Genomic DNA, 12,040 nt, shown 5'->3' on the forward strand with positions numbered 1-12,040 from the left:
GTACCTGCAGTTGTCATTGAGAGCCCAATGCGGAACCGGCAGAAATCTAGCAGACGTCTGCTTGTGAGAAAGAAAGTTTTGCATTAAGAGGGCTGATGGTCCAGGTGAAATTTAGTGGTCAGCTTCTCTGTCAGAAAATGTTACTTTAATGTAAAATAAACAACAGCAAACAAGGATGATGTGATGTGGCATGTGTGTGTTGTGGATGTGTGGATGAATATTTCTGGCATCATTTAGCCCTTTGCTGGCCTTGTTTGCAAATTGAAGTGGATCCATCTGAGGATTAGCAATCTTGGTTATTGCTTTTTTATACAATCATTTCCAAAGCCATCCTGACCTGAAAGGTTAAAGCCACAGGCATCTGGTCATTCAGAATCATGGTTAAAACCACTGTTTGGGACACAAATCAGTCAAATATTTCCATCTGTTGCAGCTTATGGGGTGATAGGGGAAAAAAGTTATACAATTCTCAGAGTCCTCTCACAGATGGAATATGGGACATTTTTTTTTTTTTTTTTGGAGAAAGGTCACAACCTTCTTTGTTCTGATTAAGTTTGATATCTTTGACTTCAGTGATTGAAAACTAAGTTCAAGGGCTTGATTTTCACAAATCCGGTGTTAAAAAAAGCTGAGGTTATTTGAAAGAAAGGTTCTTTTGTGAGATTCGACCAGGATGTGCTTAGCCAAACTAAAATTGGTGCTATCCTTCCATAGAGTTATTCCTTTTGCAATCAAATACATAAAAAAATGCAGTAAAAAATTATGGAGTTTGTTGGAGAAAAACTGTCAAATGTAAAAATAAAATAAAAAGAACAAAGAATCGCATCACAATGTTGGCTCTAAAGACAATCTGGAATTCTCCAGGTTCCATGCGTGCTGTAATATAGCATCTATCCACCAGGGGGCAGTGCTCACCAATGCCACAATCCCTCACTTTTCACCAACGAAGAAGTGGGAACACTGCTGTGATGTCTGGGACCATGGCGGCCGCCCTGAGAAGAAGCTTCTCCCCGTTTGTCAAGGTGAGTGCTGGAAAAACTACCACGGCCTCACCGACGTGACAAATGAGCAGAAAACGAGCTGTTGAGATTTTATAATCAAAACCGAAGTTCGATTAAGTCTCGCCTGTGTCTTATCGGAAACTCGTGTTAAATTCATGGCTAACTCCTAATAATGGATCTGTCTGATGCATCATTACGTGGATGATCAAATATTTATTTAGTTTTACCACGTGTAAGAAACGTGGTTTCCCGTTAAAAGCCCATATTTGTACATAATACATCAATACAATACACATAAATAATGTTTAAGTAGCTTAACTTGTCACTCTGGTAACAGTTACCTCCATGTCTGCTAGTAAGAGAGGCTACATTTCAGTGTCTTTATTTCTGTACTCTCATTTTCCAGATACTTTAATATTTAATAGGTCATGCTAGCCTTTTGTCAGTCAAGATTTAACAGAATTCTTCTTATTGTTGTTGTTTATGTTAAAGTAAAAAATAAAGTTTTATAGACTGCAATGACACTATTGAATACATGAGAAGTTGTTATTATTAAATATGTAGTTGTACCAAGGAAAATATGTATATTTTAAAATGTAATCCTAATTTTAGATTGTTACAGAATTCTACAATAGTTTTGACATTAAATATGACCTTCATAAAATGATTTGCACCGTGTTGTTTTAACTGTAAATGTTAAATAGTTCAAAGGTTTAAGCACTATACACTTTAGAAAATAGTTAAACATAATAATAATGAAAAATAAAAGTAAATTGCTGTATTTATAAAAGATGGCTCCAGATGTTAAGACATGTCTGATAATTGATCATTATGGTAATAATTTGGTATTTTTCAGGTCTGAAAAAGCAGATGAGTATAAAAAGAATTCTGTCTACTTTTAATATCTTACTTGGGCAAAAAAAAATCCCATTTTAATTTACTCAGACCTTCAGAAATATATGATTTGTTTTATCATATCACCACTGTCAACATGTGAAAATAACCCGTAATTAATGAGAACTGCATAAATAAGACTGTAAGTGGAAATCCAAAACACCAACAAAAACTCTCAGATATAGTTTATTTCCGTTTTGTGGGTGCTAGAGTGATCAGATCTGTTGGTATTAGGAACGTTCACAAACTTCAAATGCTGTTCTAGAGGATCAGTGGGTCTGAAGGGTGCTCTGTATTTTGCGGTGCCGCAGGGTCTTGGACCTTCCCGGTGGCAACAGTTGGCGTCTCGACAGCTGAGCTTGTCCCACGGTCTCTGTGGTTCCGAGTCCCCACTAGCTCGAGCTGATGCCATCTTCAAGGTCACCATGATTCCAGGGGATGGAGTTGGACCAGAGCTAATGACTGCTGTCAAGGACGTCTTTAAGGTATTTCACACTGGAAAAAGAACATAACAACATAACATAACAAAACATTTATGTTAGCGTCAGCAAGGGTTACGAAGAAGTAGAGGAGGTTACAACAATTATTCCTTTATATTTTTGTGTTTTGTCCATTTTTAAATATCATATTAAGATTACAGATGCAATTCCCCATATAAATATATAAAGATTAAAGCTTTGATTAATGGATGTTTTGTGCATTCAATAGTTGGTAAAAAAAAAAATATTTGCATCAGTTATACTCTAAAGTACACAAAACGTAGTAATTGGCTACTTTAGATTTGGTTTCTATGCTTTATACTATAACATATATTTTTTTCATTTATTTGTGCCTCTGGCTTTAAGTGGAGAAATTTCACATTTTATTTGATTATACTATTTTTTGAGTTTTTTATGTTTATAAAACCAAAGGAAATTTTTACAAAAGTTCTCTTAATACAGGAAAACATGCTCACCTCTAATGTAGAACAAATGCATCATGGTATGTAGTTAAGTGGTAATAAACAATAAAGTCCTTCACACCAGGTCTCACTGTCTATACTGGGGTTTGGCTGCTCTGTGACCACCATAAAAAATTGTTTTAAATTGGAGTGGTTCCACAAGAAGCTCCAGACTTGTCTCAAAGGGGATTTTCCATATTGTAATCGCTCAGGCACAGTCCAGCCATGGAAAATGCAGATGTGCACGGAGCAGACTGAGCTTTACAGGAAATTGGCATGGAAAAAGGCATGGCAATCTGATTTATTTTCAAAACAGAAGCAGCCTGACTAGAGCCAGATTTCTTTTAAAACTTGAATACATTGTGGAAATGTAGTCGCCTTTGAAATGCATCCAGTAGACGAGTTAATTTAAAACGTACTATTCAGAGCTTATTTTGAGCTGAAAATGCATAGCTCCAAGTGTGTGGATCTGATGAGAGGGCTTCATATTGAGTTTTATGGTATGTTGTAGGCCGGTGATATCCCTGTTGAATTTGAGGAGTTTCACCTGAGTGAAGTGCAGCACATGGCCAGTGAAGACAAACTGGATCACGTCTTGTCTTCTATGAGAAACAACAAAGTAGCTATTAAAGGTAACTATTGTTCCCAACTGTCGAGGTTTTACTTTCACTGAATAGAAGCTTTTGTATCTTCAAATATTTGGTTTAAAATGGGATGGATTTGTGGTAAACATGAATTTTTTGTGTTGTCCAGGGAAGATTCACACACCCATGGAGTATAAAGGAGAACTAGCTTCATATGAAATGAAACTGAGGTAAAAGACAGAAGAAAATGAAATATTTCATGCTTTTGCAAATGGCGTGTTTTAAAGTTTCTGCACTCCCCTCGTCAGGCGTAAACTGGATCTGTTTGCTAACGTGGTTCACGTGAACAGCCTGCCTGGTTACAGCACACGCCATAATAACCTGGATCTGGTCATCATTCGTGAGCAGACAGAGGGGGAGTACAGCTCCCTGGAGCATGAGGTAAACAGCAGTCACTAACTAACTAAACCACCTTTTTTGTTTTTGAATAACATTTTCTATAAGAGTTGGGACATCCTAATAGGGTATATGTGATTTAAATTATCCTGTGGGATCATTTGAACTTATTAAACCTTTCTTAGGGGTCACTTTTGCACCTTAAAGACTCACTCCAAGGAAAAAAAGTGTTTTTAACATGTTTTTGTGTCCTAGAAAACAATTAGATTTTGCTGGAAAAAAAACCAAAAACAGCATAATCATAATTAAAAAAGACCACTGGGAATGCTTTTACAACAGATCAAAAGATGCTCAGAGTGGGTCTTTAACCCTTGTGCTATCCTAGGCACTTTAACATTGGGAGTTGGGTCATCTGGACCCCACTAGACAGTGCGCTGAACCTTTTTCTTTAATGATATGTGATCTTCACTGGTTTCCATGGATTACATGAAATCCTCCTCACTTTTATCCACCTTTGTCATGGTAGGGAGAACATGTCAATGGTCATCTTGACCCCATACGATAGCACAAGGGTTAAGGAATGGAAGGAAAAAGGAAATATGTTTAAGTAGAAGTAGAATAAAGAAGTTAACAGTTTCCCTTGAAAATTACAAATAAGGCCAAAAGCAACATTTTTCTTCAAAAAGTCTAACAGTTGTGTCCTCTTTTTTGCCAATTCCTATGCTTTTTTTGCGAATGAATGCATTTTTCTTGTTCGTTTAAGAGTGTGCCAGGGGTCATTGAATGTTTGAAGATTATCACCAGAGATAAGTCACGGCGCATCGCCAAGTTTGCCTTCGACTACGCCACCAAGAAAGGCCGAAGCAAGGTCACCGCTGTCCACAAAGCCAACATCATGTGAGTGCATTTGGAAGAATGTCTTCTCCTTTTGGTTCCTTCCTTCTGTTCTATTTGAGAAACTGATATTTGGTTGTGATTGATGTCACATTCAAACCAGAACATGTTTTGATCTTCTGTGCTATTTCAGGAAATTAGCAGACGGCTTGTTCTTGCAGAGTTGTGCAGAGGTGGCCCAGCTGTACCCCAAAATTAAATATGAGAACATAATCATTGATAATTGCTGCATGCAGGTATGGACAGACTCAAAAAGACCCAAGTCTGGGCAGGAATATTTATTCTTATTGTGTGTGAAGGATTTTCAGCGTAGTTTGTTTGGTTTTCCTGTTTCCAAATCTGCCTTTACCTGTCTTTTACAAACCACAGCTGGTCCAAAACCCTTACCAGTTTGACGTGCTGGTGATGCCCAACTTGTATGGAAACATAATCGATAACCTGGCAGCGGGGCTGGTGGGAGGAGCAGGAGTTGTTCCAGGAGAAAGCTACAGTGCAGAATACGCTGTTTTTGAAACTGTAAGTGTCTCTGAAGCTTTCAGAGCCGTCCTGCAGGTTTAGAATTCTTAATTCTTGTGTAGATGAAATGACAATGGGAAACATTTGACCCAAAAAGCTGATGGAAAGCAGTAACATACAGTATTATGTGTTTTTTGTGTGATGCTGTGAGTGAACTGGAGGTGACACAACGGCTTTTTGTTCCCCTTTTTTCAGGGAGCCCGACATCCCTTTGCCCAAGCCGTAGGAAGAAACATCGCCAACCCCACAGCCATGCTGCTCAGTTCTGCTAACATGCTGAAGCACCTCAAGTGAGTCCGTTTTGGAGGCTTGGATGAAGCAGTAGAGCATTTACGCCTTGTTTTTAGTCACATTTTCTGTTCTCTGCTGTCGGATCTGAAAGTTGCTGTGGACAACATTACAAAACTGTTGTTATTGTGTTGTGTTCCAGCCTGGAATATCACTCCCAGATGATTTCAGATGCTGTCAAGAGGGTCATCAAACAGGGAAAGGTACTTTTACCACAACATGCTACAATAACAGCACGCATTAGAAATAGATTGTCTTTGTCTTGCAGTTCTTATAAGTGAAGATCATTTCAGCAAACAGAACTCAGATTTTTAACATCCTCTTCTCTTGTTATGCAGGTCAGTCACTGCGAAGTGCATTATAGTGTTGCTAAATGAAAACAGTAAACACTTGTGCTATTTTAATTTGCTTTGAACACAAAAGCCAAATTTGAATCATTGTCTTGGATCTTAATGCCAGCAGATAAGCTTTCATCTTTGCAGTTCCTGACCTACACATGTTGTAATGTAACAACCTGCACAATCTGCCGCTGTGTTAGAGAGCCTCTGATGTAATGGACCTTTGAAAGCATGTGTACTGAAAATGTCGTCTGACTTCATTTCTTTTGCTTTTCTAACATCTTTTGCCTGTTCTAGTGTCTCTCTGCTGACAATAGCATGCACTAATGGGAAGCTTTGCCCACAGATGACTGTTAAATCACCTGCAGGCTGCTGCTACTCCTGCTTCTCTTCTTCAGTTCCATCCTGTTGTGTTTTTGAAACCATATACCTGTTAGTGTTTTAGTGTTAATGGTCGTGTGCGGGTGTATGTATGTGTATTTGTGCACTCCCCAGGTTCGGACACGAGACCTTGGGGGGTACTCGACCACTGGAGACTTTGTGCATGCTGTAGTGGAAAACCTGCGACACCGACCGGCTCACTAAGACGTTTTTCCAGCCCCACTGATACCCCCCCCCCCCCCCCCCCCCTGAGTCCGGGACAGTGATCACGTTAAGACTCATTTCCCATCGTTGAAGTCAGATGTGTGAGCCTGTGTTGTCATTTCGGGGGGGGGGGGGGGGGGGGGTTGTGTTTGGCTGTCGGAATAAGTGGACAGACACTTTTGTTTCGTGAGAATTTCTATCAGTCTGCTGCTTTCTCTCAGGATACAGCTCCACGTTCACCTCCCATCAACTTTCATTTGCTTCTTTTTTTTAATGTCTGATTTGTCCACATTTGTAGTCAAATATCAGTAACTTTCCATAAAGCAGCTCATCTGTCATCTGTTCATATCAACTTTTGTCTGGAAGAGACTGAAACTGTAAATGTTTCGTTAGAATTCACCAAAAACGTCTGACGACTACTAACTAAGTGAAACTCCTTCCCCAACAGGATGTTTATTGTTGTTCTGTAACTTTTAATTACAAAGTGCTATCTGTGCTTCATTGAGCAGAACACAGATTCATTTCCGAAAACTAGATCCTTTTATTTATTTATTGGCACATTTTTCTATCCTCCTAGTTTCCATTAGATTGTATGAACAGTTGAATGAATAGATCTGTAACATTGTTTGACTTGGACATGATAAAAATCAGACCTTAAAGAAAGCTGTGCTCTGTCAGCATTTGACATTCTTTAAAAGGACTTCACATTTTAAATTTGTATGCAAGAACAAGGAGAAACGCAGAGCTGCGTAAAGAGAAACATTATGCCATCAAATTTAAAGTTTTGATAGACTTTTTCGGGGTGCTTCTGAACAGCTGTTTTTTTCTCAACACATTTTAAATACATATGTGGATGGAAAACTGAAATATGCAGATTAAAAATGCCAAATAATAAAGAAAGAGTCCAAATTCTTTTAAGGGAAGCTTCTCACTGCAGTGTCTGTCCTGTGAGTACATTCGTCAAAGGCTCTCTAACATGCAGGCCACGGCGCTATGCATACATGTGTTGCTGCAGCTGTGCATACAGTAACCCGTTGTCCTTGTGTTTGCAACAGGTGCGCACTGGAGACCTGGGGGGATACGCAATGTGCGATGAATTCACGCGGGCTGTCATTGCAAATCTGTCAGTTTAGCTTTTTATTTTCACTTTTTTTCTGCTGCCGTCAAACAGACGAAGCTCACACACTCCATGCATTTCCCACAGTAAAAGGCAAAGACAAGAATGCTTCACATATTTTGGTTTTCTTTTACTTTTCTTTGAGTCGGCTGCTTTTTCTGCTGCATCTCTGGTGCCATACCAGTGTGTCATGTTCTCTTTGAATGCTGGGAATTTCTGCCTAATAGTTTTCAGTCAGGAGATTACCCAGCTGTCAAAACATATATGCATATTCCATATTAAACTTTTGACTATTGCGTCCTCATTTGACATGAAATCTGCTTAATAAATTATTTAAAAAAAAAAACAGCATGTGTGTGAAATCCTCCCATGGCTTAATGGAAGAGTTCAGACAGATTTGCATTTATGATGACTTCTGGTGAACAAGTTTGGCTTTAGAGAGGTGACAGGCATGTGATCTTTGTATAAATTGATTGCATAATCTGTATTTTAAAACTAAAGGATTCTGGTTTTGCCTTTTATCATTTTTATTACGTTTTAGGAAAGGGATAAATGACTGATCTTTTTTTAATTAACCACAGAATAAAATAGATAAACTTTTTTCTTCCTAATGTAATTGTAATAAACTGTTCATGCTATTTAGATCATTTTAAAAATGCATTTTCCAATTTTCTTTTTTTTTGGGGGGGGGGGGGGTGCCTAAACTGCAACAATCCTATTTTAAAGTGTTTTTTCACAGAAGTTTCAACATGGCTAACATAAAGAAGTTTCAAAAATATAACGTATTCAAACTATCTCTGATTCTTGAGAGTCGAGACAAAACATGTCCCACATAGGAAACACTTATTAAAAACGAATAGATTAAAAATGATTGACATACTGAAAATGAGATCTAAAGGATTTGTGAAAACTGGGGAGGTGTTCTAGCATTCATAATTAATTTTTGTGGGTATTTTTGCTTAGATAAATAACTTCTTGTAAGTCTTCCCATCTTATTTTTCAAACCGTAAATAGCACTGCCAGATGTTTTTTGGGGGGAGTTTATAAAGACGATTTCTTCTGTTTTTGTTGTTTAAGCATTAAAGGATCATCAGATTTTGCATTTCATTTACCAGTATTGATTATGTACTTTGAGTGTGTCTGATGGAGTTAACATAAATCAAGACAGTAAGGTAAACGTGAATATGCCAAAAAATAATTTGACATCCTACCAGCACCTTCAGTCATATGTAACACTTGTCAGTATAGTATAAAATAATTTGAGTTTTTCTGAAAGTTTTTGTCCCAACTCTCTCAAGTCTCAGTGGTATATAAAATACTCGAGTTTACTTCCTCCCAATACTTTTAAAGCAAGTAATTAAACTCCTTTTGAAAAACCTAATATGTATTGGTTTCAATGTGCCATGCATTGTATGGTAAAGTGTAATTATGTCTGCTGTCTTTTTATATTTGGCACTAAATATACATGTAGTTGAGTTATTGGCATGTGGATGTATGCATATTTATATTTTCCAATCACTTGATGACTAATAATGCGAGCTTTGATAATGTATAGATGTATATTTGTTTTCTTTTCTAGTCTTCTTTAGCTTAGTTTTTCCTTTGAATTCTTAAATTAACGCATTCCAAATCCAACAAATCACTCAAAAAATTGAGAAATTCGGCTAAAAAGCATTTTTTTTTCATTGTAGGTTCTTTTTAAATCGAGTTTTCTTGCCTTTCCAACTGCATTATTCACTTTGAAGGACAAGGTTTTAGAAATCAGCGTGAATTTTTTTCATTTTTAAATATCGATTTTTAAAATGGTTTGCCGCGCTGCCAGCAGGTGTCGCTGTCTCCTTTTACGGAGCCTGGTGGAGGGAGAGATGGGGCCTGGCCTGGGAATTTCAGCTCGCTTCCCATTCTTCCTATGTAGACAGACACAACATGGCGGACTAGAATAGTCGGCCGACGCGCCCGGATACAGCGGATAAACTGTGGGATTTACCGCCCAGGGAGGCAAGGGGGAAAAAGAAAACCCTCCATTTTGACGGGCGAATCGCTGCTTCGGCAGGTTATCCTTCCCTTCAGGACGGAGGGGTTTACGGAAAGCGGAGTGTCTGAGTGTCCCAGCCAGGTCGCGCTTTCCTCCTCCTAAATCAACCAAGTCCCCCCCACCCCACCCCCCATCCCGCTCACGGTTCCAGGGGTGTGGAGGCTGGGGCAGAAAACGTGGAAGAGAAGGAGCCGGGGGCAGAAAAGACCCTCTCTGGGTTCAACTCGTGTCTTTCTAGGGTCTCCCTGGGCGCCTCGGGGGTTGCGGTAAGTTTTTCTTGTTTTTGCTGCGCAGAGCCTAATCACACTTGTTACAACAATGCGGCGGCGTTCACGCATGTTTCCTTCTGCCGGAACGTTCAAGAACCCCCCCACCCCCCCAAAAGAGAGCCCCCTGTTTTTTTTCAGTCTGGCGAGGAATAACAATTTCGGGGTAACTAATGGTAGCGTCAGAGTCACACACGGACGTTCAGGGGTAACATGGAGACTGATAGGGGAATTCTGACGATGGGGGGGGGCTCTCGAAAAGGGGAGGGGGGGCTTGAAGACGAGAGCTCAGTCAGAAGAAGCCAGAGCTCGGTTTGCTGTGCCAACACGGATGCGGTTATGCTGGACAAAAAAATAATAATAATGGGGGGGGGGGTCTGTGGACTACCCCCCCCTAGAAAGTACACAGTATTGATCAATGCTTTGTTATTACATGTTCAGTGTGTGTGTGGGGGGGGGGGGGGGGGGGGGGGGGTCGTGGGGACCCACAACAGGAATTAGGTCACCCCCCAACATTAACATGTGTGCTCTGTCAAATCACAGCAGCTGCTTTGTGCGGCACTTTCCTCAGCTTACCCCTTATTTTAGGCCCCCCCCCTCCCAAAAAAAAGTAGTGCAGCTTTGTGTTCTGCCCCCAATAAATAGGTGGAACCCCTCATTGCATTCAGTTTGTTAGGGTTTAGCACTTCCAGCTATAGGGTCAAGAAGATAAACTCTCTCTCTTTTATGCAATAAAGATAATAGGCTTGAATGCTCATCGGGCATCTCGGCCCGGCCCGGCCCGGCCTGTCATGTCTGCAACATACCAGCCCCTGGAGCCGAACGCCCAACATCTGGTTCCATTCAAACAACTGCAGCTCGTTTTGACGCGATTCCTCGGTTCTCCGCCTCACTTCCACCGAGGATTCCCGTTTCTTTGTGAATGTAACGACGACGCGTGTTGCTGCAGAAATCGTCCTGGTCCAGGCTTACCTTGACCTCTGCTCTTCAGGCCTGAACATGTTTGCTTCTTCATCCGAAAAGGCATGTTGCGCCACTTCTGGTTGTCCAACGGCAACAGGCCGTCATAGTTGGGCTGTAAAAGACAAGAATGTGAGTCTGGCTCAGCAGACAGAGAAAATCTGAGTTGTTTTCATCTTGATCTGTGTCTTCTGATAGCTGTTTCAGGAAAAGCAGACCTATTTCAGGCTAAAATAGGCCTTTTACATTCAGAACTGTGAACCTTTAACCCCACATAGTTATTTTGTAAGTTAATTTCCAAATAAAAGGTTGATATTGCTTCAAAATGGCATTTGAATAACATGTGGCCTGTTTGAGGGGATGGTTAACTTTAGTGTTTCACAATTTCAAGGCTCCAAGACAACATTATGAGTCGGCTGTTGGGTGGGGCTAGAGGTATATTTTTGTTTCCACCTGTAGGCCAACATGTTTTTCCTGTGGAAGAGCGCAGCAATTCAGCCTCCGACAGGATAAACACACCTACTTTTTAGAGGATTATGAAGCAATGCAGCCTCATTGCTGCATCATGTTATGTCATTTGACCCTAAATGACAAATTTTGTATTTTTCCACAATAGTGGAAATGATCTTGTATCTTAAACCTACGAATCAAATCTTCTGTCTTTGGAATGGCTGATGTTATTTGCAAGTATTTACGTGCCACCAGCACAAAAATGGATGGAAATTCATCTTGATGCGCATTGCTGCACCCAATGTTGCATTTTGTTGTTGGCCGCATGTATTTAAAGTCAAACTTAAAGTTAAAGTCCTATTATCTGTCACGCAGCGAGGTGTGTGAAGTGTTTTCCAGCATACACTTTCTCCTGCAACTCCGGTTCAAGCGGTTTGTGTTCTACGTACAAAACGTGTGTCCGTTGAACGAGCGTTGAGAATGAAACCAGGTTGAACTTTGATCAGTCAGGGACTCCGATTTGGTAGAAACTTTGGGATGGCCTGCTTTTTATTTTAACGGAAGTGCCAACTGTTTGAACATTGATCATGGAGGAGAAAAATGATCAAAGCTGCATGTGCCTCTAATGTTTCGTAATAGAGCTGTGAAAGACTAAGCCGGGAGCAAGATTTGCAGCGCTTTGACATTTCGCACCAAGCCTCTTCCAACTGTTGGTGGCGCACATGCACTAGTAAACAGTAGATAAAGAAAAGAAGAAGGATCCCCTTTTGCTCGTC

General features: G+C 40.1%; 2 protein-coding genes across 3 annotated transcripts in view; both read left to right on the forward strand.

The window, feature by feature from the left end:
- Positions 1-501: 501 nt before the first annotated feature.
- idh3b (isocitrate dehydrogenase (NAD(+)) 3 non-catalytic subunit beta) lies at positions 502-9,030 on the forward strand. Of its 2 annotated transcripts, none has more exons than XM_004068864.5 (11): positions 502-1,022; positions 2,207-2,380; positions 3,347-3,467; positions 3,589-3,649; positions 3,728-3,860; positions 4,579-4,712; positions 4,843-4,945; positions 5,079-5,225; positions 5,421-5,515; positions 5,656-5,716; positions 7,492-9,030. In XM_004068864.5, the coding sequence occupies exons 1-11, from the start codon at positions 918-920 to the stop codon at positions 7,567-7,569; spliced, it is 1,212 nt and encodes a 403-aa protein (XP_004068912.2). In that variant the 5' UTR covers positions 502-917; the 3' UTR covers positions 7,570-9,030. The 2 variants fall into 2 exon arrangements, with proteins under 2 accessions (XP_004068912.2, XP_023810768.1); XM_023955000.2 differs by lacking the exon at positions 7,492-9,030 and adding an exon at positions 6,347-7,359 and having other exon boundaries at positions 866-1,022.
- Positions 9,031-9,380: 350 nt separating this feature from the next.
- Positions 9,381-12,040, forward strand: part of ptpra (protein tyrosine phosphatase receptor type A) — a 35,532-nt gene continuing 32,872 nt past the window's right edge. The window contains exon 1 of the mRNA XM_023954648.2: positions 9,381-9,854. The gene's annotated coding sequence lies outside the window, so the exon portion shown is untranslated. The remainder of the gene's footprint in view (positions 9,855-12,040) is intronic.

The sequence above is a fragment of the Oryzias latipes genome, chromosome 5, assembly GCF_053564925.1.
Source record: "Oryzias latipes strain Hd-rR chromosome 5, Olatipes_Hd-rR_3.1".
Taxonomy (NCBI): Eukaryota; Metazoa; Chordata; class Actinopteri; order Beloniformes; family Adrianichthyidae; genus Oryzias; species Oryzias latipes.